The following is a 26,202-nucleotide window of genomic DNA, read 5'->3' on the forward strand; positions in this document are numbered from 1 at the left end:
TGGGCTGATGCGAAACAAATGGAGTTGGAGTTGAAATAAATGTTTTTCTTTCCACCAATCCTGCAAAGAAGGGTTCATTGTAGTTTAGAAACATCATTTTTTTACCCAGTACAACAGACTTTGAGAGGACCATTCACACTCTACTGCTTGAGATTTCTGAAAGCTCTTGGAAACTTTGCAGTCTTTCTACTTGCATGAGTATGACCAAAACCCCTAGTTTATATTATATAAATGCAAATCTAACAAGTTTTTATTATTGTAATTGTTCTGCACAGTATTGTCCTCTGAATTTCTAACCTTTAGTGTAAACATCAATTCCTCTCAAATGCTGATCCAAAGCTATATTTGACATGCTATATGCTGCTGACTCCATGTAGTCTAGTCCAGTAACTCTGATATGCTTGTGCGGACCCCACAGAAGAGTTTAATGGAGTGGAAACACTTCCTTCCTCCTACAGAGAGCATTAGCGCTGTCTGGAGTCTCTTTTCTACAAGACTAAGCCTGTCCTCTATTGGCAAACTTCAGCAATGGCATCCCCCCCCCCCCCTTGTTAAACCTAAATAAAGATGTGTTCATGACACATGCATTTTAACCCTTTCACCTTTTGCCCCATGTTTGTTCAAAGACATATTTTTTAGAGAATAAAAAACCTTTTGTTGTATAGGATTAGTGAGAATGTATAAAATATTCAAATGCTGCTGTTAAGTTAAGCTGTATATGACCTCTAGAATATGACTAATAAAAGTTTACAAACTTTAAATGATTTAAAAGCCCACACATTAAAAAAACAAAACAAAAAACTTTACCCTATATAAAATGATAAAGATGGAAGCCCGTTTCTGCCACTGAATAAAAAAGAAAACAAGCTAATTGCAAATCTTGCAATTCTGACTTTATAACACGCAATTGCGAGTTATAGTCAAAATAGTGTGTGTCATAAAGTCAAAATTACGAGTAACAAAAGTCAGAATTACGAGAGAAAAAAAAAAGTCAGAATTGTGCGTTTATATAACTGACTTTATAACTCGCAATTCTGACTTTATCTTGCAACTCTGGCATTATAACGCACAATTTTGACTTTAGAATATAAAGTCTCAATTCTGAGTTTTTTTTCCTACAATAAACTTGAAATTCTGAGAGAAAAAAAAAGCCAGAATTGCAAGTTTATATTCTGACTTTCAATGGTGTGTTAGAAAAATAAGTCAGAGTTGCAAGATAAAAAAGACGCAATTACTTTGTTTTATGTAGTAGCAGAAATGGGCTTCCATACATAAAAGCTTTAAAATGTTTTAAATGGAAAAAACACACACATATATACACATATATATACACACACACACACACACACACACACACACACACACACACACACAGACATGAATTTTAACAATTTTAAAAACGTAATATTTTTATTTTAAATTGCATTAATCTATGCTGTAAACTGTCATTCATGTTAACCATACACATAAAAAACACAAGAAAATCCATTGAATGGTTTTCCAGCTGTCTTTTAGTTAAATGAGAACATATGAAAGAACAAAAATCGAGGTGGTTTCCTTTCAACTGAAGCGTATAATACATTTAATCCTCAGATTCTAGTATTATAGAATACAAAAAAAAAAAAAAACCTTAAAACATTATGCACATAAAAAAAAAACCTTTTACATGTCAATAATTTATCAATGTCTTTCCAAGAGGCTAATGTTACATCTCAACAACAGAAGCGTATTGTTAACAAATGTCTAATGACCGTATGCTTGGTTAGACAGTCAAACCCTCAGAGAAAACTAAAAACAATTCGTAAGACAAATCTTTAGAAATTCTTCTCACAGTAACACAATCTCTATCAAGTCCAAAAGCTAATTTACAACAATGTAGTGTTTATGCGCCGCTTCTAAACCTAACCTCAAGCATCCCCACCAAAACTGCGACCAGGAATTTATTTAATGCCTACGATCAATAAAGCAGCGTTTAGTAGAATGGCACTACTATTACCTCTATTATCTTGAACACAGATCCTGCTTCTCAAATATGTGAGAACTAAGCACTCCAGAGAAGTCAATATGATCCTGACTGGAAGCTCTCAGTGGTTAATATCCCATTTTTCATCTCCAATTCAGCTCCTAAATAGGGGAAAACGAAGGAATCTTTTGCTACATTATTAAGTTCAAGAGAAAGAAAGGACATTTTGTGTTCACACATGAGGCCGATCCATTTTAAACAGTCCATGCTAGTTTATAGGAGGAGTTATTTGGCTTACAGTGACTGAAGGAACAGCATTCAAAATACAGCACTGAACTCTCAAGGGCTGGATATAAAGGACGCTTCCCCGATAATGGCAAGGTTTTGGTAAATTGCACAGAGAGTTGTCTGAACAAACAAAAGAGGTTTTGATTTCAATGCATTGGTATGAAATTAAAGTGGCTTCCTCCAATCAATGAAGGCATATTAACCACTAAACAACTGATTGGCCAGCATGGTGGACAGACCTCTTGCGATAAGATGGTATACATTTGTTTGGATGTACGATGAAATGCCTGAAGATAATATAGAGGCAAGGTAGTGATGCAAAAGTGATGCATTTCAATATTTTCCAAAGTCAAGTCGTAAGCTGAATGGATTGGAGTACTCAAATCAACAAGAACAAGCTGGTTACAATGGAGGAGGAGGCACTAAGGATGCATCTGTTAGAGAAGGAGAGGAGGAATAAGGCTAACTTGTTATATGAACCATTTACCAACCCAAGACGGGAGCATATTTTGGGATCCGAAACGTTTGGGATTTCAGGAAGCAGGTGAACAGAGTCTGTGTAGTGAAGCTAGTAGGTGAGCCTGGAGGCCTTCATGTTGTAGCAGGGCCTGTCAGTCAGACCTCCCTGACCTCCAGAGAACAGAGACAAGCTTTCGGTTTTCTCCAGCACCACCTCCAACTCCTGGAAATCCTGCAGCCGTGCCACGTCTTTATCCTGTTAAAGAACATGTATACACTTGACTGAACTGAAATAGGGTTGTACGATTAAACGGGTTTAAAATCACAATTCATACTTCTCTCGAAATTTTTGCACACTGGCTATTTATCATGAAAATATACAGTATATATTTTTTCCTCTGAGAGTAGTGTTATCTTGTATTGATAAGCAGTTTTCATGTGTGTGGTTGCCAGATGTTAGGAAATCCCCCAGTCAGAACCTTTCTCTTAAAATGGATACATTTTCTGCTGAGTGCTTTACTTAATATTTCCAAGATGGCAACCATGTGTAGAAAAAAGAAAGAAAGAAAGAAAGCAACAGCTGTAAATGTGTACGATGCAATATTTAACTCAAATGAAACATCCCATGATGCACTAGGGCTGTTCAGCTGAGTAAATTTAAATTCATGCATTTAGCAGACGCTTTTATCCAAAGTGACTTACAGTGCATTCAGGCTATCAATTTTTACCTATCATGTGTTCCCGGGGAATCGAACCCCCAACCTTGCGCTTGGCAAGGCAATGCTCTACCACTTGAGCTACAGGAACACTAAGGAATTCTTGCCTGAGGCTTTTGTACCCATCATTTGTGTTTAAAAACAGTAAAACCTCAACTTCACGAGTGTCTGCAGTTTAATATGATAAAATGGCCAAAAGTACTATCAGATTTCAGCCATTAGAATCAAGTTTGCCGCTCCTTTTACAGCTAGAACAGCTTGATGTTAAAAAGCACTGCTCAGATTTACCAGCTCAACATTAACCAAACAGAATGTCACTTTTATGCATCATCAAGATGTCTAAGAGGGCTTAACTAAGTCACGAGGAACAGATCAAAATCCCTATTCCTCCTTCAACAGCTAGACATATGCATTTGTGCAGGAAGTGATGTCTTTGTATTAATCCAAGGGAAAGCTCAAACAACAATACTGGCACCAGGATGACTCTGTCGTCATGCCCAACAACACTCTTAACCCATAATATGATTTATTAAATGTAGCACAGATTCAAATGTTTTATTGCTTTTAGATGGTTACGACAGAATACAAATATCAGGGGTACACATTTATATGTAAAAATCAAATTCATTCAAGGGACAGTTCACATCAGAAGTTTTAAATTCGGTCATCATTCACTCGCCCTCAATTTGTTCCAAAACATGTATTTGTTTCTTTCTTCTGCTGAACACGAAAGAAGATATTTGGAATAATTTTAGTAACCAAACGGTTCGCAGTAGCCATTGAATTCCACAGTATGGAAAGAAATACAATGGAAGTCAATGGCTACAGTCAACTTTTTTTTTTTTTTTAATACCAAAATTCTTCAAAATATCTTCTTTTGTGTTCAGCAGAAGAAAGAAAATTTTTGGCTGTGAGTAAACTATGACAATTTTCATTTTTGGGTGAACTATCCCTTTAAGTTTCCCTCTTCCCCTTTAAGAAATTGTTTCTGACATCTACAATAAGATTTAGGGCTGTAATTTTTCCAATTAAACACCCCAAAACTATCGATGAAAAGTGAAATGATTGTAATTGAAAATAAATTAATTCAATTATAATCAAATAAAAATAATAAAATAATTCAAATAAATTATAACTAAAAGAAATTAAAACTTTCTTTAAAATTTTCATGTGTCTGACAGCAAATGCCAAACTGGTTTAATGTAAGTGGAGCTGCTACAGTTTTGGTGTACTGCTTATGTAGAGCATCCAAATCAGTCAGAGGATCCGTCTCTGTTAGTTTACTAGTCTCTGAAGGCAGGAGGCTGTGAGGCAGATGACTTGACTTAGCTGTTAATAGGTTCAGGCCTCACCTTTCTGAGCATAGTGTTGGGCAGCTTGCGGATCTTCTCCACGTGTTCTGCGCTGATGTCCAGCTCGCGGCAGCAAACACGGAGGAGGCCGCGGTACGTCAGCTCCTGCCGGTCCAGCTCCACCTCGATGAAGTCGTTCTCTCTGACGTTGGTGTTCTGGATGCGCACCTTCAGGACGAGCTCTGAAAAGAGACGGCATGTCTGAGACTGGGACTCGAGGAATCTCTCTGCATTCCTCAAACCTGTCTGTTTGAGCGCTTGTGCAGTTAAAGAAAGAGTGCGCAAACCTGTTAGTGGAGATCTTTTAGTGGAGGTATTTTAATTTTTTATAAAATGTATATTTTTATTTAGTGAGGATGAATTAACTTGATCCAAAGTGACAATTATAATGTTAAAAAAGATTCCCATTTCAAATAAATGCTATTTTACCTTTCTATTCAAAGAATCCTGGAAAAAAAAAAAGGTGTCAATTTCCTACTTTTCTTTAACATTATAAGAAATGTTTCTTGTGCAACAAATCAGCATCATAGAATGATTTCTGAAGGATCATGTGACACACTGAAGACTGGAGTAATGATGCTGAAAATACAGATTTGATCACAGGAACACATTACATTTTTGAACATTAAAATACACATGCAATCATTTTAATTGTAATGATATTTCACTAAATTGTTTTCACTCAGTTTCTGAATAAATGCAGCTTTGGCGAGCATAAGAGACTAAAAGATAGTGTGTAAAAAAATTCATTAGCATTAATGTGTTACTAATATATATATATATATATATATATATATATATATATATATATATATATATACACACACACACACACACACACACACACATATGTATAATTTTATGTATAAATGTAATTATGAATTTAAATTCATAAAAACCTATTTAAAGTAAAACTTTAGTAATTTATAGTAACCGATTATTGCTACTTTTTCAATTTTCTTTCCCCATTTTCATTATTTACAGTGTATCCCACACGATCTGCTTTCTTGCTACCAAGCAACCTCATAAGATCTCCTTTCAGCAATGCTATCTGCAACGCTTTTCATGTGGAGGTCAAAGCAGAGGTGCATTGAGTCATATGAAAGGGCCTTTAGATACTCTTCACCGACTAGTTCACTGACCGACAAGCTTCCTGATAAATCCACACTGTACCTTGTACATTAACAGGAAAAGTGCTGGTGAAGAAGAACGGCTGGAAGGCCGGCATGGAGCCCGGAAGCTGGGAGCAGTTGATCTGCTGCGGGATGGACGGCTGCCGGGTGACCGTGGCACTGGGGCCCTGCGGCTGGCCGGTGCCTCCGCTGGGAGAAGGAAGCGAGGGACACACCGGGCCGTTCTGTGCTATGGGATGAGGGTGTGCAAACTCGCAGTGGTTGGTGTGAGGGGTCTCTGAGGAGAGCTCCATGGGCCGGCCGTTCTGCTCCATCACGGGGATGAAGGGTAACTCCTGCTGGCTCTGGCTGTCTGAGTAAAGGCTCTTGGGCTGCTGATGCGGAGGCGGAAGCTGCTGCTCTTGTGTCGGTGATAAAGTCGCTGGTTCTGACTCCAGGGGCTCTGCATGATTGTTGGTGCCGTTTCGCTGTGCTATGCTCAGGCTGTCGTTATCCATCTTGCTGTACAGGAAGGGCGGGTTGGAAAGATAGTTCGGGATGATTGGCAGCTCTGGTTCCTTCACCTCAGGCACGTCTTCCTCTTCCACTGGAGACAGATCGACAAGCATGAATGTGTGTAGGGACAGTGGGGTTTTCTGCTTTAGTGTAGAATAATTATGTTAATGAATTGATGAATCAATTATAAATTATCATTATGGCCAAAGATTGACAAATTGGCAGTGATAAAAGTAAAATAACTGAAACAAAACAATGTTTTTAAAGGTTAACTTTAAGCTAAAGCTTTAAAAAGTTGATGAATGTGTCAAAATTGAAATATGGAAATGTCTTAAATTTGCATTTAATAACTTTTATTCCCATCAAAGAGAAGTGATGCAAATTTGTAATGTTATGGCTGATAAATTCTGTAATATTTGAGCTAAAAAAAAACTAAAAAACTAAAAGCAATATAGTTTTGAATGCTACAAATTTGGCATCACAATATTTTAAAAATGTAAATAAAATTAAATGTAACACCATGTTTTAAAGATCTTTAAAATTATTTTTTATTTAGCTTTTTAAAATCTTAATCATCTTCAACGTGCATTGTAAATTTACCATGTTAACACTGACTAAACATGTAAATAATAATAATAAAAACTACAGTTTTAAATGCTATACATGAATTTGGAGATCACAATGTTATAAAAAAAATATTAAAAATACAAGTAAATAAAAACAATGTAATAATCATTTTGAGATATGTTGAAGATCACATTTAAGTGTAAAAATGAGTGTTTTTAAAGATTAAATGACAGCAATGGTAAATCTAAGTATTGAAATGGTGAACAACTCTCCATGCAAAATCAATTATCAAATATTGACGATACTGATAAATAATAATCACAATAAATCTCTAACATTACTTGACAACCAATATGACAATAAAATATTGTGCATCCCAAACAAAAACAGACTTTTGATTAAATATGCAAATGTATCATAAACATGAGTCACATGAATGCATCTGAATCGGTCATGATTTGTATTTATGTTGTGTTTCTATTCTTACACAGAGGTTCTCAACTTTGGCCCTCCAGCTCCAACCCTAATTAAACCCACCTGAACAAGCTAAACAAGGTCTTCAGGATCACTAGAAAGTTACAGGAAGCTAAACGCTGCAGGAAAGTGGACCTCGCGGGCCAGAGTTGAGAAACTCTGTTCTAGTGTACAGATTCCAGTCAACATTACATTACTAGGCTACAGACTGTGAATATCTAGACTTATAGAAGGTATCAGAGCACCGAACACATCATATCCTGTGATACAGAAGGTAGGATTTCTGAAAACATACCCCCAAGCAGTCTTCTGATTTCAGGTTTGGAAGTGAGTTGAACGGCTAACTCTTCTTTCGCTGTCAGAATGTCTTTGTCGGCTCCGGCGTTCAACAGATAGGTCACGATGTGTTTGTGGTTTCTTTTACAGGCCCAATGCAAACACGTCCTGGAGGAGCAAGGGACATCAGAACTACTTAAACATGGTTTGCAATGTGCATTGCATCAGAAAAATGAGTTTGAATGCATTCAGGCATTACTAAAACAAAGCAGTCAATGCTTGGCATGAATGTCAGGACAAATCTAACACCTCCGTTCAGTCGTTCAACAAATATCCATAGTTAGAAAACCAAGAGCATGTCAGGAATGTTACCAGGCTAGATGAAAGGTAAGGGCTTATCTACAGAGCTCATAAGCTACTCCGATTTCCTCAGTCCTGCTCTGCACATTATAAAGTGCTTCCTGCATTACATCATGACCCTGGGCTTATGCATTTTAAACCCTATTAAAACCACATTTAAGCAATGTACATGTTACACAAAGTAAAGCAATCAGGTGCTAGAAGGTAGAGAGTTGATTAGCAAAGGACAACCAATTACAAACCGCCTAACACATTTGGCCCCGCCCCAAATCCACACCATTGGTTGATCCAGTGTCGCCTCTGCATATTAAAATGAAAGTGTTTTAATGTAAGAAAAAGAAAGGAACGATTTCATTGAGGAGCAACTGGGGTAAGACTAAATGAGTAGTTTGCACTGAAATTAAACTTTCATCACCTTCAGGACATTCAAGATGTAGACAAGATTAGTTCTTCAAGGGAACAGATTTAGATTTTGTATTACATCAGTTGCTCACTAATAGATCCTCTGCAGTGAATGGGTGCCGTCAGAATGAGAGTCCAAAACAGCTGATAAAAACATTACAATAATCAACCAGTAATCCACACAACTCCAGTCTGTCAATTAACATCTTGTGAAGTGAAAACTATAAAATATTATAAAATTTTATAATTATATAATTTGCTCACCAAAGGATGCTCTGCAGTGAATGGGTGCCGTCAGAATGAGAGTCCAAACAGCTGATTAAAAACTTCACCATAATCCACCAGTAATTGACATGACTCTAATGAAGTGAAAATCCTCTTGTTCTACACAAACAAATCCACCAAGATGTTTCAAACTTGAAAATACAAGCGTTTTGTCCATAATATCACTTCCTCCAGTAAAATAAAGTATTATTGTCTGAATCGGGAGAGAAATCTGCACATGCCAAGCAGCATTTACAAGCGAAAGCAGTTCTGACTGCACAAATATGTCGATGTGAGAGGACAACAGGGAGGAAGTGTTATTATGCACTTGTATTCTCATGCTAATTACTGTGATGTTTTTAACAGCTGTTTGGACTCTCATTCTGACGGCACCCATTCACTACAGAGGATCCACTGGTGAGCAAGTGATGGAATTCTCCTGATCTGTTTCAATGAAGAAACTACATCTAGGATGACCTGAAGGTGAGTACTAGTTTTCATTTCAGGATGTACTATTCCTATGTTCACTCCACTAATGTTTTCACTGTCTGTCAGGTAATTAAGAATAAAGTCTGTTTAGGAAAAGGTTAGTATAACCGTCTGGAGGTGTTGATACGCACCACCCGTTGATCTCATTCTGAGAGTTGATGTTGACTCCGCTCTCCACTAAAGTCTTCACCTCTTCAATGTCTCCGATGGCACTGGCCTCTCTCAGACGCTCCTGCAGCTCTATATCCAGCGATGTCGTTGACATTATTCAAGTCTTAAAGGAAATGCAAGCTTCATACGAACTGACACACACTGTGCTTTTAAGACCGGAGACAAAAATAGACACTCAACTTGCTCCGCAGTGGCTTAAACTGTTGCCTGTTCTGGATGATTTTCGACAGACGGGTCTATTTACAGTCTCTAGACTGAAATCAGATCAAAACGGCACGGTGTAATAAATCGGGCTGTGTTCAAATAATCTTTCGCCGACTACTGTAATCCACTCGTATGCGCCGCACCTCCCATGTTGGGGGCAGTTTTCTGTGTAACACCTTTAGATCATGATCTTTGGTTCCTACTGACGATAATAAATCATTCTTCACAACTAAGATAAGAGTCCAGGGTTCAAGGAAGACAAATCTGTAGTCAATAAACAGACTCTGTGCAAGTTAATAAACTGATATTAGCTATTTATTGATCAAGGAGGATCACGGAAGAGCAGCAGTTAAATGTGTAGTGTAGTTTCATTACATTTCAAACAAGGACTCACAAATATTTTGCCTTGAAATGTGATAATTTACATATTTAGATATTGGCATTCAAATATTTAAAATGATGTTTGTTGAGGTTTGAATTCATGTTACCCACCGATGTGATAAAAATAAACATTTATGCATTTAGCTCAAAAGCACATCCGAAGAAACTTCCGTTGCATTCAAGATAAACATTTCATCAGGTTTCTTGAATATAAAACAATTGGATTTTGCTAGAAACTACACGGTTAACATGGTCAATCTTTAAATAACACTGCCAATCTATAAATCAGATAACATTTGCCTATTAATTTCTTTTAGTGTGAAAAAAATACATCCTACAAGAACAAATTTCAGAAAAGCTGAAGTATTATTCAGTCCACTTAAATCTAGATACAGTGTGATACTGTGCAAACCAGGCGGGAAGTAAGGATGGCTGAAGCGAAACTTTTGGATGTTCCGAAGCTTTGCGAGATCCCGAAGCGCAGATGTGTCGAAACACTGATCCGAAGCGTGATTCGAAACACCCATGTCACGTGACTATGACCAAACGAAGCCTCGAAGTGTTTCACTAATTCTTTCATCAGGTGTGGTCCGCCGAATCAGCGTTTGATTGGAACGGTCGGGAACAGACCACACAATCGCACATCTGTATAAAAGTGAAATAAACGCATTTTGACCTCGTGGGTTTTTGTGAGAGGAGTTTGACTTTGAGATAGCGGATTTTTGGTGATATAGTGACATAGTGCGATTTGATTAGTTATAGGCAATTTAGACTTACATTTAAATTTACACAACACATTGACTGAGAGGCTAGAGACAGACAGAGTATACATATAGTGACACATTAATAGATACATAGATATAAATATATATAGACAGCTAGATTAATAGATAGATACATATATAGATAGATTACAGATACATATATAAATACATATATTATAGATAGATACATATATAGATACATAGATTATAGATACATATCTAGATACATAGATCGATTCATATATAGATAGATAGATTTGGATAGATAGATAAAATGGAAGCTCCCCAGAAGAGATGCCGTACATCTGTGGTGTGGGAGCATTTCCATTTAGAAACCCCAAATAAAGTGAGATGTGTGTATTGTGATCGGCAGCTAGCCTACTGCAACAATACATCATCCATGATGCGCCATTTGAGGAGCACTCATCCTGCCATTTTGCAGGGTGCAGAGGATGGCATTCCCCCTGTACCTAGGCCTGCTACTGACACTGCTGGGCCATCTAAGCAAGGTATGCATTGTTTGGGATATAATTATAATTGAAATATAATTACAACCTTTTGGGACACTGTTTATAAAGTTTATAAGTTATATAAAGCACTGATTATAAACACTGGAAGGTTTCCAAATAATGAACCAGTAGGCTATACTTTTAATAGATGTGCACTAATTGAAGCTGTATTTTTCCAATGTATTTGTCTGAAAGTATGTTTTGTCTTCTCTTTTAAAAGTCAGACAGAGGGAATTGGATGAGGCTCTTATAAACATGGTGGTGAAGGATCTGCAGCCCTTCACCATCGTGGACGATGAGGGATTCAGGGCATTTGTGAACAAGCTTGATGCAAGCTATGTCCTCCCATCCCGGAAGGTGCTTAAAATAATGGTCAGCGAAAAGTACAACAAAGCCAAGGAGAAGACAATGGAGGACCTACAAAAGGCCGAATTTGTTAGCCTTACAGCTGACATGTGGTCCTCCATTAATATGGATGGATATCTTGGTGTGACTTGCCATTACATAACACCAGAGGCAAAAATGGCAACTGTTGTACTGGGTGTAAGGAGGTTTTACCAAACCCACACAGCCCAGCATCTCATGGAGGCTAAAGCCTTGCTAATGGCTGAGTGGGGAATAACCTCCAAAGTTCATTGCATGGTGACTGACAATGCATCTAACATGATCCTAAGTGCCCAGCTACTCCACCTTCGCCATGTCCCATGTTTTGCTCATACCTTAAATTTGATTGTGAAAAAGGCACTAGATCAAACCCCAGTCATCAATGAAATACGCCAGAAGGCCAGAAAGATAGTGGGGTTGTTCAGATCCAGCTGCAAAGCAAAGGACAAGCTTGTGGAGATGCAGAGCTTGATGGGAAGACCAACTCTGAAACTGATACAGGAGGTTGACACGAGATGGAACAGCACATTTGACATGCTACAGCGCTTGTATGACCAACGTGAACCAGTGGCTGCTGCACTTTCCAACTTAAACAATGATACTGCTCCCCTGACAAGTATTGATTATGACATTATTGAACAATCATTGTCAATACTGCAACCATTCAAACTCGCAACAACAGAGATGTCAGAGGAAAAGAGAGTGTCTGCTTCAAAGCTTATACCACTGTACAGGATGTTGCAGCACAAGCTTGCACAGAAAAAAGGAAATGCAACGCAGGAATCAACTGTTCAATTAGGTAGGCCACAATGACCATACTACCCATGTGATTGGCCATAACTGTCATATTATTGTCATTATTATAAATATGTGTTTCTCCTGTTTTGGCTCATAGGCTCACATCTGCAAGAAGGTCTGCACTCCAGATGTGGAGGTTATGAGAGTTTTAGAGCCTTGGCACTGGCTACACTGCTGGACCCAAGGTTCAAAAATGTGGCATTTGGAAATGCTGCCAAAGCCCAGGAAGCTGAAAACGGATCACACTGGAGTGTGCTTCACTGATGCGTTCATACACAAATCCTGGTGAGCAGTTTCAGTCTGTGTTATGTTATGTAATCTGAATCATGTAATATAATATATCCTTCATATATGTCGTCAGTTTAGGATTTGTTACTAATTGCTGTTTTCATTTTTATTCAGACCCAGAAATGTCAACATCACACCCATCATCATCATCATCACCATCAACATCAACACCAGTAGAAACACAGGACAGTTTATGGGAACTTTTTGATACTCGCATCCATCAAACCAAGATGATACACAATGCTACAGCTGATGCCACAGTGGAAGTGAAAAAATACATCAACGATGCGTATTTGCCCAGAACTCATGATCCACTAACTTACTGGAAAGAGAGAGCAGTAATCTTTCCTCATTTGTATGTCCTTGCAAAAAAATATCTTTGTATGCCAGCAACAAGTGTCCCTTGTGAGAGGATTTTTTCAAAGGCTGGAGAAATTATCTGTAAAAAAAGAAGTAGGCTAAGTCCTTCCACAGCAGATAAATTAATATTTTTGAATAAAAATCTCTAAAAAAGTGAGACATTGTGGCTTGATTTCTTTTATTAATATTCATTTTTCATGACCAAAATAACATTATGCACAGTGAGGAGCCTATAGGTTACAAGCTTCACATATTAGAACATTATAATAATAAAAAAACAACACATTTTTTTAATGGCTCGTCAAGGTTGTTTCAGATCAACACCTGCAAGTGACCACTAGGTGTCACCGTTGAGACGGGTGTCGGATTGATTCGAAGCCTCGAAACAATATGGCACATTTGGTTCAACTGTTTCATTGGTTCACGAGGCCTCGATTTTGCCATCACTAGCGGGAAGGAAGTCGACCGAAAGTTGAAGTCGGCCGCGTGCCGCCATCTTGTAGCAGAACTTCACTTGCATAAGAATCCCATTGACTCCCATTCATTTTGGCGTCACTTTAAACAGCGAATACCTTTACATCAGAGGGGTTTAAAGGCTCCATTTGTCCATCATTTATTTCTAAAGATACACGACAATGTATAAAGGGCTCCATTACCTTCTATGTTACATTATGGCCCCGTAGAAACAGTTTTTGTAAAAATAGGCTAACGATTGCGTCATAACCACTCGACTCTCTGTCGCACAGTAGAGAAATTACCATACAGACAGGAGGAGAAGCTCGCAGGTAATCGGGGAGAAGAGATAAGCCCATTTTAAAATACTATACAAAATAATTAATCAGAATACTTACTCCTGCTCACTCACGCCAAAGAACTCCCCGCTCAAGCTCGCCGTCTCTGCAAGATTAACGATGGCAGTTTGCACGCACAGCTACTAGAAGATTTACATCTGTCAGGCAGGTTGCTGACGTCATCAAGCTTAGTTTGAGTCTGCGCATCCGAAACGGAAGTGCAAAAAATCGCTAAAAATGGGCTTCACTTGTCTCAATTGAGTTCCAATGGGGTCGCTGTGTCCATTTCTTTTACTGTCTATGGTGCAAACTGATGTATTATTAGACAACGTTGTCCTTGTGAAACAGGAAGCACTTGTTGTTGGCATTCATATCAACCTGGAAAATCAAAAAACGAATTTACAAGCCTTTGATGACTCAAGGCAGTGAATCATCACACTATCAAGTTCATAATTTTTGATAGCAAGGACGAGGTGTATAAGGCATGATGTCAGATTAATTTGCAATGGATCATGGCCAAGCATTGGATTTTAGCCTCTAGCAAAAACCTTCAGAGGAAGATTTTCCATGAACAGAAGCAGGCAAGGGAGGCTTGACATGGACCATGTGTAGCATCTTGAAGTATATTTTCATCATGCACCAGATTTTGAATTAAGCTATAAAATGTTGTAATAAAACGCTTAGAATTTCCTCCAGTCGCAGTCCATTTCCTTTGGCCTAGGGTTTTCAGGAATGACACCTCTCTTAGACCCCACTCTGGACATCATGATCCTGGGTAAAACTGCAAGAGAACTTGATGTTATCCTTTGGAATTCACACAGCAAAAAAAAAATGGATTGACTCTCTCCTTTTCGTCTGCTTTTATAGTACAAATATCTAAACGTTCCTTAAACATGAAGCATTCAATTGAAGCAAAATGACTATTAGGTCTATTAAATATTAAATCATAAATCAATTTATAGTTTATGCTTAAAACAAGAAAAAATATCTTTCAGTGGCGTGGAAAATACCAGTTAAAAAAATTTTTTTTCATCAAGAATCTTAGGCAATATAGATGCTGAACCTTTGCCAGCTGTTTCCTTTATCACTGACCTATATCTCAAGCAAATTCAAAATTGCTCGGAGGAGTAAGTGATCCATTGAAAGAAAAACGACATCAGATGCAAGCCATTAGATGTAACCACATGCATACTAATCGAAGGTGTTTTAGCTCAACATGCTGCAAATACCCCATGAGTCAGAAGCAATCCTAGTGGCTTCGGTATTTTTCCAACACCATTTAATAAACCCTAAAACAAGAGAGAAAAAAATGTTTGATTTAGTATGCAGATATGCAACAAATGTAGAGAATGAGAAACAAAAGCAAGCTAGCTTGATAGTGTTGTGCAGGCCAGAGGTGAGATGTGCATCATGTTGATGTTCACGATAAGGTTACATGACTCTGAGTTCTTCCAGCTCTGAGACACATCGAGATAGATGTCTGGCTTTACATTCTGCAGCTTATAATACTATATGCCTCAATACTGCAAAAGATTATATTCACAATATGGTACTTTAAGTAAGTCCTTAGACAATTAGCATTTAGTAGCAGGAATCAATTTATGGTATGCAGCCTAATTAAAAAAAAAATAGGCTTGAACTAAAATTGAATGGGACAGCCTAGTTCACCCAAAACTTACAATTCTGGAACTTCCTCACCTTCAAGTTGTTCCAAACCTGTATGTGTTTCTCTCGTGCTGAACACAATAGAAGATTTTTTGAAGAATGCTAGTAAACAAACAGTTGTTAGTAAGCCATTGACTGCCACAGCATTTTGCATTTTTCTTTCCATACTATGGAAGCCAATGGGTACCGCCAGCATTCTTCAGAATATCTTCTTTTGTGCTCTGTCAGAAGTGTTGCACTGTACTTAAATATTTGTTATTTTTAATTAGTTAATTTTAGTGAATTAGCAAACTTTAATGGCCTCGTGGTTAGAGTTTGACTCCTAACCCCTAGGGTTGTGGGTTTGAGTCTCAGGCCGGCAATACCACGACTTCGGTGCCCTTGAGCAAGGCATCGAACCCCCAACTGGCGCCGCAGCATAAATGGCTGCCCACTGCTCCGGGTGTGTGTTCACGGTGTGTGTGTGTGTGTGTTCACGGTGTGTGTGTGTGTGTTCACTGATGTGTGTGTGGGTGTTCACTGCTGTGTGTGTGTGCGTGTTCACTGCTGTGTGTGTGTGCGTGTTCACTGCTGTGTGTGTGTGTTCACTGATGTGTGTGTGTGGGTGTTCACTGCTGTGTGTGGGTGTTCACTGCTGTGTGTGTGTGCGTGTTCACTGCTGTGTGTGTGTGGGTGTTCACTGCTGTGTGTGTGTGTTCACTGCTGTGCGGGTGTTCACTGCTGTGTGTGGGTGTTCACTGCTGTGTGTGTGTGTGTGGGTGTTCACTTCTGTGTGTGTGTGGGTGTTCACTGCTGTGTGTGGGTGTTCACTGCTGTGTGTGTGTGCGTGTTCACTGCTGTGTGTGTGTGGGTGTTCACTGCTGTGTGTGTGTGTTCACTGCTGTGTGTGGGTGTTCACTGCTGTGTGTGTGTGCGTGTTCACTGCTGTGTGTGTGTGGGTGTTCACTGCTGTGTGTGTGTGTTCACTGCTGTGTGTGTGTGGGTGTTCACTGCTGTGTGTGTGTGTTCACTGCTGTGTGGGTGTTCACTGCTGTGTGTGTGTGGGTGTTCACTGCTGTGTGTGTGTGTTCACTGCTGTGTGGGTGTTCACTGCTGTGTGTGGGTGTTCACTGCTGTGTGTGTGTGTGTGGGTGTTCACTGCTGTGTGTGTGTGGGTGTTCACTGCTGTGTGTGTGGGTGTTCACTGCTGTGTGTGTGTGGGTGTTCACTGCTGTGTGTGTGCACTTTGGATGAGTTAAATGCAAAGCACGAATTCTGAGTATGTCACCATACTTGGCTGTATGTCACGTCACTTTAAATGATTATGTGGATTTTATTTAGCTATTATTTTAACAATATTTATTAAGCCCGCATGGCCTGCGTGACCTCAGCTCTAAATTAAATTGTTTCTGAGTTGAGCAATTAATAGAATTTTGTTCAAAATGACAATTTCTTTGGAAAAGCGCGTACCTATGAATAATGCAATGACCAAGAACTTGTAGGCTACTTTGAAAGCACTCTTACCCTAAAATGCTACACACACACAAAAGACTACATATGAAGGTTAATGTGAAGTCTGTTTAACTTCACTCACATTCACTGCAAATTCTCTGCTTTTATTCGAGTACTGATTGTTTCTTGTCTGTAAATATTCAGCCTTTATAAGGGCACTTTTATAGCTAGCTATTTAAGTTTGAACCCGTAAGTTCAACCGTAAGTTACACCGTAGCCTACTCTGCATAATATTTGGCTGTACAATGTCTTTTAGCCGCAGCCATTGATATTCAGTTATATTTTGATCAATACACATTGACTGTGACGGGAGGAGCACAAGACAGACACAGTGGGTGTGGCGTCAGGCCTCGGAGAGGCTTATTAACAGAAATCAAATAAAACTGGGGATAAAAGTGGCCAAAGGGGAAGAGTGTCCAAAATAAACATGGAATCTGTTGTCCCCGTCGTGCTGCGGGGTTCGTGTGGGTCGGGCAGTGTTCATGGAGGAAGGGTCCAGGTAAGGGGCGGAGTCCGGCGGCCGCCCGTGCTCCCCTCTTCGGTCCGGGGCGCGAGGGGCGGCGGCTTCCTCTCATCTCTCTCGTTGGCCGCGGCGCTGGCAGCAGGGGCGCCCCCAAGGGGTGGCCAGGGGTGGCCTAAACTCTGGCCACCCCTGCGGCCACCCCTAGGATTATTTGCAGTAGGTCCTATTAATTTAAATGCAGAATGTAAATTCACAATAGTTTAAGAAGTGAAAAAAAAGTGCAGCACCTGCTGCAGCCACAGTTTTGCGTCTCTGAGCAACATTAAAGTGTTTCGTTCCTGAATGAATCAACCGTTTAAATGATTCGGTTCAATCGCAATGACTCACTTATTAACAGTGACTCGCTGCCACCTATTGGCGGTTTTAATTTCACATTTAATGGAACCTTTTCATTTTTTTAATAATTTCAAACATCAGTTTTCAATGTTTTATCTTTAAAATATCAAAACATTATTTATTCATTTGTAACTGCAGGTTAAAGTATTCCATGTTCCACGGAGCTGCATTAAACAGTGTGTAAAAACATCTGAATAGCACTTCAGATGCAGCTTCTTTTTTATCTGCATTGCAAAGATCAATTTTGTTAATACTGATTGCATTTGCTTGGTAACAGCCCAAATGCAAATATTTGACCTAAAATATGGTGCACACTTTTAGAAACAATGGTGTAAAGGTAAAAAAAAAAAAAAAAATCAGGTGTCAGCACAATTAAAAATAAGATATCAACACAATAACACTCAGCAAAATAGTGTAATTATCGTTATATATATAACTTTTGTCTATATTGCAAACCTTTAATTTTTTTTTTCTTTATTTTAATGTGCCACCCCAAAAATTTACTGTGGCCTCATTTGGCCACCCCTGTTAAAATTTTCTGGGGGCGCCACTGGCTGGCAGGGGATGGACGGCCCGGCATCCTGGCCCGACGGCCGTGTAAACGGGTGCGGTTCCCATCCAGATCGCGGGTCCGGCAGCTCACGTCTCTGGTGGCGCGGGAGTCCCTCAACGCACCCTTTCTGGACCCACGAGGACACCAGTGTGCATGCACGGGGAAGAGACCGGTCTCCCGAGGAGAGGCGCGTTGGGCTTTTAAACAGCGGCGGTGATGAGGCTCCATTTCTTTCAGGTGTGCCCCATCACACACCGCCAGCCCTGACTCGTCCAGCGCCCCTCCTCTCACACACCCACTCTAGTCGGGAGCCTGGTGAAGGGCGGCGATTTAGGACGGGGTGCCGGTGACAATCAGGGAGGAGGCAGCTGACTCGTCACACTGACATAAACCATTATTATCATATTTAAAAGAAAAGATGCTTTATAAAAACAACAGATTTAATTTTCAGCCCAACATAAACTACAGAAGGTCTGGGCCCAGTTGCACAAAACCCCTTAAAATCACGATTCATCCAAAAACGAATCCCTGTCATCATTTCCTCATCCACATGTTGTTCCAAACCTGCATGACTGACTTTCAGAAGTGGAACACAGATACTTTGAAGAAATGCATAGGTGTGTTGGGGCAGCTGTGGCCTACTGGTTAAAGAGCTGGACTAGTTACCAGAAGGTTGTCGGTTCGAGTCTCAGTGCTGGCAGGAGTTGTAGGTGGAAGGGAGGGAATGAACAGTGCTCTCTTCCACCCTCAATACCCATGGCTGAAGTGCCCTTGAGCAAGGCACTGAACCCCCACTTGCTCCCCAGGTGCTGGATCTATAGCTGCCCACTGCTCTGGGTGTGTGTTCACTTCTCACTGCTGTGTGTGTGTGCACTTGGATGGGTTATATGCAGAGCACCAATTACAAGTATGGGTAACCATACTTGGCAAAATGTCACGACGACTTTGTTTTTCCCCCATGCAGTGGAAGTCAACGGTAACCAAAACTGTACATTCTTCAGAAAAAAGTAGGACGCCACCGTTCGGGTATCCATGGTATTTTATATTAGTTAATACTTTTGATCCGTTAATATGGTATGCATTTTTATTGCTCTTTTTTTGCTTTAAGATTTTTTGATTACAGATGACCAACTAAAAAAAAATCCTAAGGATATGACAAAAATCCAAAGTAATTAAAAATAACACATTTCAAAATTGTATTTTACCCCTCGGAACGCGGCAAACAGATGGTCGGATCTATGCTGTTGATATCATCGATCATGCAGATGAACCCTCACTTAATGTTCATATGAGCGAGTGTCTAAACCTGATTGTCATTGGCAAATGTGCTGAATGTTAAATGTATCCTGTTTGGTCTGTCTGTATTCATCGAGCGCAGTGTTAGTTCAGTCAGGCCACGGAGGCAAGGCTGTGAACAGCTGATGAGGTCAGCTGTCAAATCGCTCCAACCACCACCTCTCTCCTATTAGACACGGGACATATATATACGTGGCACTACTGCTCAGTAAGTATGCTCAACAGCTCGCAACCCTCCCTCCCTCCCCATTATAAGCATGAGCACATTACTGCGCACCTTCTGGCTGTCCTCTTCTTTGTTTCAGATCACTAAGGCTTCCAAAATCTTAGCTGGTATGGACCTCACTGCGGAGAGACACCCATCCTCATAACCAGGCTACAGGATAGACATCCCACTGCCACATCTCCATGATTATCACTGTTTGCTTTAAAGACATTACTAAAAGTCTTATTGTTATGTATTTCTAAACTCATGGTTCCGGGGGGTTAATGTTAAAGCTCTTGTATGTTCTATTATTCTGGGAGCAAGAACCCCCATAAGGAACCATACCGCCAAAGATAAATTGTGTTCAATAAACTCAAGTAAACTTGCCAAGGGGTTCCTGTCTGAACTATTTTTCTACAGTGAGCCTATTGCCTGAAAAGATGCTCCTACTACAACTTTAACAAGTAACGTTATATTCCTTGGAATCCCAACCATGAAAGAGTGTCAGTGTGTAGAGATACCGACAAATAATTTGCTTTATTATACTTCCGAACATAAATGACTAAATGCAGATTTGGAACAACATAAATAATGACACAGTTTTATTATTTGGGGTAGTATCTCTTTAATTAGTTCTGTACTGTTCTCCAGGATCAGCTCCAGCAATGAACCACAATTTCCTTAAGAAAATCTACACACTATTTATTATCACCTTCAGATTTATTCAGATTTATTTGGAGGGTCAGAAAATGTTCAGTAATTGCAAGAAGGGGGGACTTTTAATACTTAATGACATGTAATGTTTACTTCTTAAATATTATCTGTATGTTTTTAATCTTTAAACAAACCAAGTGTGATTTATATGCATTTTCAGTTATACACCAGTAGCCCACTGAAGCTTGTCTTTGTTTTAGGGGCTTGCAGTGTTCCTGGGAAGGTTTAGCATTACTGGACAGCATCCTACCCACAATGCTGCTTGAATTGGGGATGTTTTTCAACAAGCAGTTCTCCAGCAGGAAGACAGACCTGCAGAGAGACGGATGACAGTTTGCAACTAAACTGTTAGTTAGTTTTTAGTAATTTCAAGCTTTTCATATCAGAAAACGCATTCAACTTAAACGAGCGCGTCGCTATCCATGGTACTGAACGCCTTTTGCGTAACGCTACCAAACAAATAGTTATGCAAATATCCGTGTATGCATTAAAACCTTTGTGCTATTCTTACTTTTCCTACAGTTGAAGTAGGCATATTTATCACTGTGTTCTATAATGTATGTTATGCAAAGCGTGACGGTACTGTATTGTCAGGGATTCACATACGAGTGCGTGGGTGCGTTTTCTTACTAATATGAGAGAATTTTATGCCAGCATATAGTGATGATGACTCAAGCTCTTGCAGATGATGAGAGCCATGGCTTAGCCACCCACTCCTTTCTTCCCGTTATTCACCCATAAATGCTCATATTGTGAGTGTACTTGTTTCTCCTTAAAGCAGAGGCGTGATTGGGACTGTCTGTCTGCAAAACTGAGGTGAGGCGGGGGACACTGTATGAATATAGCTTGGCTCATGAATATTAATAAGGTGACGTTACATTTTCAAACGTGTTCTTCCCGGTTTGTGTCACGATCCTTCATAAATCATTCGAATATGTTGATTTGGTTGCGCAGGAATCATTTTTTATTAGCAGTGTTCAAAATTTGTACAACTGAGGCGACATACTGTTTGCAAGGACATAGCCTACTGTTTGTTCAAAAAAAAACAAAAGTATTTTGAGACAGAGAAAGACTCAATGTTTTTTAGAGACAACTATTTTTTTTTATTGTTGTCTGTAATACAAGACAAAGTGGAAATAAATTTGAGGTAACATAGGTAAATAAATTATAGTTAGTATAAGAAATGTACAAACAAATCTGAGGTAATATATTCACTATAAAGAAATCATGCATACTCGCTTTACAACATGTCCCTGTTGGAAAATGCAGTTTATGCATAGGTGCGTTTTGGGACAGTTTTTAGCTAGTCAAAACTAGACTTTAACTAGCAGTTTACACCAACTATAAAGGCCAGTCTAGACCAGCTAAACTTTAAAAAAAAAATGGTAACCTGAAAATGGTAACATCTATATGCCTATTAACTGGTTTTCAAGTCAACTATATTAATTAACATCAATGATCCAGCCTTTAATGCATTCATTTATAAAAAAAAAATTCAGGTAAAAATAGCTCTTTAGGGTAACAATTGTTACCACTTTCTACAGCGTGGTTAACCCACGGAAGGTCGTTTCCGCCATTAAAAATAACATTAAAAATAATAAATAATAAAATAAATGTTATTGCGACTTTTTAGCTCACAATTCTGTCTTTTTTTCCACATAACTGTAAGATATAAATGCACAACTGCGAGTTACAAAGTGCAATATTAGGGGGAAAATACTATTTTCTCAGAATTGCGTGTTTATATCACAAATTCAGAGAAGAAGAAAAAAGTCGCAATTACCTTTTATAATATATATAGCCTATATATATAGTGGCGGAAACGGGCTTCCATGTTAACCAGCCACAGTGTGCTAAAAAACAATTAATATGGCCGGATAATGACCAATTTTGACCAGCTATACTATCTTAAGCCCGATTTTCCAACAGGGTTACAATAAATACATTTCACAAATACTTTGTCAATGTGTAGAATCTGTCCTCAGGTCCAGCCAGGGACTTAGAATGTAATAATTCTTACGTAGTTGAATAATTATTATTCATAGGTTTGAAACAGAGTCCCTAGCGTTACTCTTTTACTGTATTTGACACCTCTCAATAGGTGTACTTCGTTTACCTGTGCTCGGGCCCATCACGCGCCGCAGATCGCTGCTGAAACTCGGTCTGCGGGCGAGCGGATGCACCGCGCCACACGGCTCATGCACGGCTCTTTTGTTTCTCTTTCTGCTGCTCAGCGCTTGATACGTGTGGATGGAGATGTCTCGATGGAGAGAGGGTCTGGTCTCTGTGGGGAGCCCTCCCAACACCGCCAAGGTCTCGAACATCTCCTCCAGGTTGGTGCAATCTTTAGCAGACACCTCAAAAAGGACACTGTCCTCCCCAAGAGACTGGCGAATATCAGAGTGCTGCAAAGCTCTCGAGGAGTTTAAGTCAGTTTTATTACCACAGATAAGAAGCGGAAGCTGTCTGTTTTCTTTGGACTTGGTCAACTTGGATTTGGCAGTGAAAATCTCCTCGCGTAATGAGCAGATCTCCGTGAAAGACTCTCGATCAGTCACACTGAACACCAGCAGGAATATGTCACCTGTTGAGGTCATAAAGCATGTAAAATTAGAACTCTGAAAAAATGGGGCTATAATTAAACCAAAAGTAGTAAATAAGTAACAATAAGTGCACGTACTGACCTGTCAGAATAGACAGTCTTCGCTTGGCAGGAAAGTCTCTCTCTTTGGACGCGTCCAGGATGTCTAACTGGTATCGCTCTCCACGGATGTGGTACAGTTTGCTGTGAAAGTCTTCGGTCGTTGGCTCGTACTGTTCCTCGAATCCATCATCACCCAAAAAACGGCGGATAATCGCCGTTTTACCCACTCGGGGCGCGCCGAGCACAACTATGCGCCGGTAATGACTTGGTTTTACGCTGACCAGCTCGTCGTTTTTACTCTCATATCTCATGTGGTTTGTTTTATGGAGCTGAGGCGCGGAGAGAGGATCCAGAGATCTCCGGGATTTGCGTTCAGACGACGAGGGTCGCTTTCCAGTGCTGGCGGAGCGCACCACTCGCATCTTTGTCTGTGGTTGTCTCCAGTGCGACGCGCACTGCAAATGCATATCAACTGTTGCGGTGCCTTCGGAGTGATAGCTGCAACAGGAGAGCATCGCGGTGCCATCAACTGAAAGAAGAGCTTTATCAGTTGTGTTCACCACCATGCTCCTTGCTGGTATCATCCAGAACGGCTGGTGCTGTGGTCGGCAGGACGGCGGAAGGGGACGCGCAGCACTCTTGGTGCAGTGATTTGTACGCGGTTCCCGCAGTGCTTTTTATATGCTGATGATGGATGGGTGGTCTCGTGTGGTGCGTCATTCAACGCTTTGGGTTCGTCTGGTGAATCTGAAAAATTCTGCTGCCTATTTAAGGTATTGCCCACCGCAGTGTTACTTGGATCTGGGCTATTCTTAGCTACAGAGTGTTGTCAGTTAAATTCGTTGCATAAATTCAGCTATAATATACCGAACTAGATCCTACTTATCAGTACTGATGAAGTCAAAAGTTTACATTTTCTAGCATAATTTGGACTGAAAAATGCTTGACAAAATAATGTAAAAAGTGGTAAGCTGCAACTCAACAGCATGATTTTGAGTGTTTTTGACTGCATTTATTAAATCAAAAATATACAAAATCAGTAATATTGTGAAATTATTATTACAATTTCATTATCAGTTTTCTGTATGAATACATTTTGAAATGTAATTTATTCCTGTGATGCAAAGCTGAATTTTCCAGCATCATTACTCTTCAGTGTCACTCCATCCTTCAGAAATCATTCTGATTTGCTGCTCAAGAAACATTTCTTATTATTATCAATGTTTTTCCAACCAAGATTTGCATGTTGCAAAGAAACAACTAAAAGCCGGTCTGGAACGGCCCACACCACTCAGGTCTGAAATACTGTAAAAAGGCAAGCAAAATGATGAGTTAAAAGTTCCAGTGCTTATAACACACTGCTCAAATAATTCAACACATGAACCAGAACCAATTGTTGTATAATATTGTTTTTGAAATAGATACGTCAATGTGCAGCTTTCAGTATAGAGGCATGAGTAGCATGTGGGTGGTAACATTTCAGCTTATTTCAACAATCGTCTGGATAATTGTGGGGTTGCTAATGACTGACTTTCCAAAATATTTATTGAACACAGCTTAATTTTCATTAACCGAATGATTTCCAGATGGAAAGCCCATTTTATTTGTGTAGGCGCACAGGAACATTTGGTCAAAGAGGTAAAGGTTTATGACCTTATGTTTTTCTGTGTGTCTAGATGAGACTGTCTATATGAATGAGGCTGTTTCATATTCCATTAATCCCTAATGATGCTGATGGCTCTCTCTTAATAGAAAGAGAAAAACAGCTGACATTAAAGGTGCAAAAAATCTAATTGAAGCATTACAACAATATTGGTATGATCACGATCACGATCCTCTCTTGCAGTAACAGAGATCTACCCTTGTGACACTTAAGACTTACTTAAGTGTGAACGGACTCTAATGTTTTCAAACACTTAAATGCATGTTATTTACAATTAAAAGAAAATGTATAGTTTAAATGTATGCAGATATCTGAACTTTAGAGTGCTTTTTGATCCACTTAAGTAAGACTTAGGATCTGTGTAGTTTCATAATTACTTCTATTGTCTTTGAAATATGGTTAAAAAGTTAACTTCAGAATTTACTGACAAACATTTAAACTAAAATATACTTAAATGTCATTTCTATAGAAACTTGTATGTTATGCTTTCAAATAAATTTGTAACGAAGTTGCAATTTAGTGCAACTTATATTAACTTCAAATGTAATATTAAATAACACACTGCACTTACAATTATAATAATTTATTTTACATGTGTTTTAGTAAGCGTGTTATAAAACATGACAAGATTACTAAAACGTAATGATTTAGAATGTATTATAAAAGAAAAACTTTTAATTTGACACTGTAGTTTGTATTTGTATTGAAAAGTAAAATGTGCTTAATAGTCACCAAAAAAAAAAACATTGAAATGTTCCAAAAAGGCCCAAATGTTTAGGTGAAATATCACCAATATCAAGAATTATCAAGAACATTCTGGCAATATGAGAGAATCTGCACATCAAGGCAACTTCATTTCTTAACAGGAGACAAATGCTCACCTTCTGCTGCATAAACAACACCTATAGATCTCTGACAGACACGTCTCAGCTTCACTCCATCCAGTCAAGGTTACTCTGAATGGACTGAATTGGTGCACGCTGTGCTTTGCTTTTCTTCTACACTGCTTGAGACCAAATGTTCTCGGCTGAGAATGGAATATGCCTCACCATGGCAACTGTGCACTTTATAACACTGCTTTCCAGAATCTATTCCATAGCTCTTAAAAGCTGAGGACATGCCTTTTGTGAGCCGTCACAATATCACACACTCCTCTGTATTGGCCTTGTGTTCAGTTTTATGACCCTGCTTTCCACTGTGCTGAGATGTTTGGAGAACTTGAAG

At 39.3% G+C, this 26,202-nt stretch overlaps 2 protein-coding genes across 3 annotated transcripts; both read right to left on the bottom strand.

The window, feature by feature from the left end:
• Positions 1 to 2,777: 2,777 nt before the first annotated feature.
• LOC132148831 (ankyrin repeat domain-containing protein 40-like) lies at positions 2,778 to 9,503 on the bottom strand. Of its 2 annotated transcripts, XM_059557563.1 has the most exons (6): positions 9,370 to 9,503; positions 7,743 to 7,891; positions 6,127 to 6,497; positions 5,952 to 6,084; positions 4,779 to 4,960; positions 2,778 to 2,966 (listed from the first exon to the last, which is right to left on the bottom strand). In XM_059557563.1, exons 1-6 carry the CDS (start codon positions 9,501 to 9,503, stop codon positions 2,820 to 2,822), a joined length of 1,116 nt encoding a protein of 371 aa, XP_059413546.1. In that variant the 3' UTR covers positions 2,778 to 2,819. The 2 variants fall into 2 exon arrangements, with proteins under 2 accessions (XP_059413546.1, XP_059413545.1); XM_059557562.1 differs by having other exon boundaries at positions 5,952 to 6,497.
• A 12,991-nt stretch (positions 9,504 to 22,494) lies between these two features.
• Positions 22,495 to 24,269, bottom strand: LOC132148510 (GTP-binding protein Rhes-like). The gene is made up of 2 exons (XM_059557199.1): positions 23,356 to 24,269; positions 22,495 to 23,255 (listed from the first exon to the last, which is right to left on the bottom strand). The coding sequence occupies exons 1-2, from the start codon at positions 23,897 to 23,899 to the stop codon at positions 22,747 to 22,749; spliced, it is 1,053 nt and encodes a 350-aa protein (XP_059413182.1). The 5' UTR covers positions 23,900 to 24,269; the 3' UTR covers positions 22,495 to 22,746.
• Positions 24,270 to 26,202: the final 1,933 nt, after the last annotated feature.

Source organism: Carassius carassius, chromosome 9, assembly GCF_963082965.1.
Source record: "Carassius carassius chromosome 9, fCarCar2.1, whole genome shotgun sequence".
Lineage (NCBI taxonomy): Eukaryota > Metazoa > Chordata > Actinopteri > Cypriniformes > Cyprinidae > Carassius > Carassius carassius.

Coding starts and splice junctions, on each gene's coding strand:
- LOC132148510 (XM_059557199.1), bottom strand. CDS start 23,899: ATGATACCAGCAAGGAGCATGGTGGTGAACACAACTGATAAAGCTCTT. Junction 23,256..23,355: donor AAGACTGTCTATTCTGACAG/GTCAGTACGTGC, acceptor TGACCTCAACAG/GTGACATATTCCTGCTGGTG.
- LOC132148831 (XM_059557562.1), bottom strand. CDS start 9,503: ATGTCAACGACATCGCTGGATATAGAGCTGCAGGAGCGTCTGAGAGAG. Junction 7,892..9,369: donor CAGAATGAGATCAACGGGTG/GTGCGTATCAAC, acceptor TTGCTCCTCCAG/GACGTGTTTGCATTGGGCCT. Junction 4,961..5,951: donor TTTTCCTGTTAATGTACAAG/GTACAGTGTGGA, acceptor GTCTCTTTTCAG/AGCTCGTCCTGAAGGTGCGC.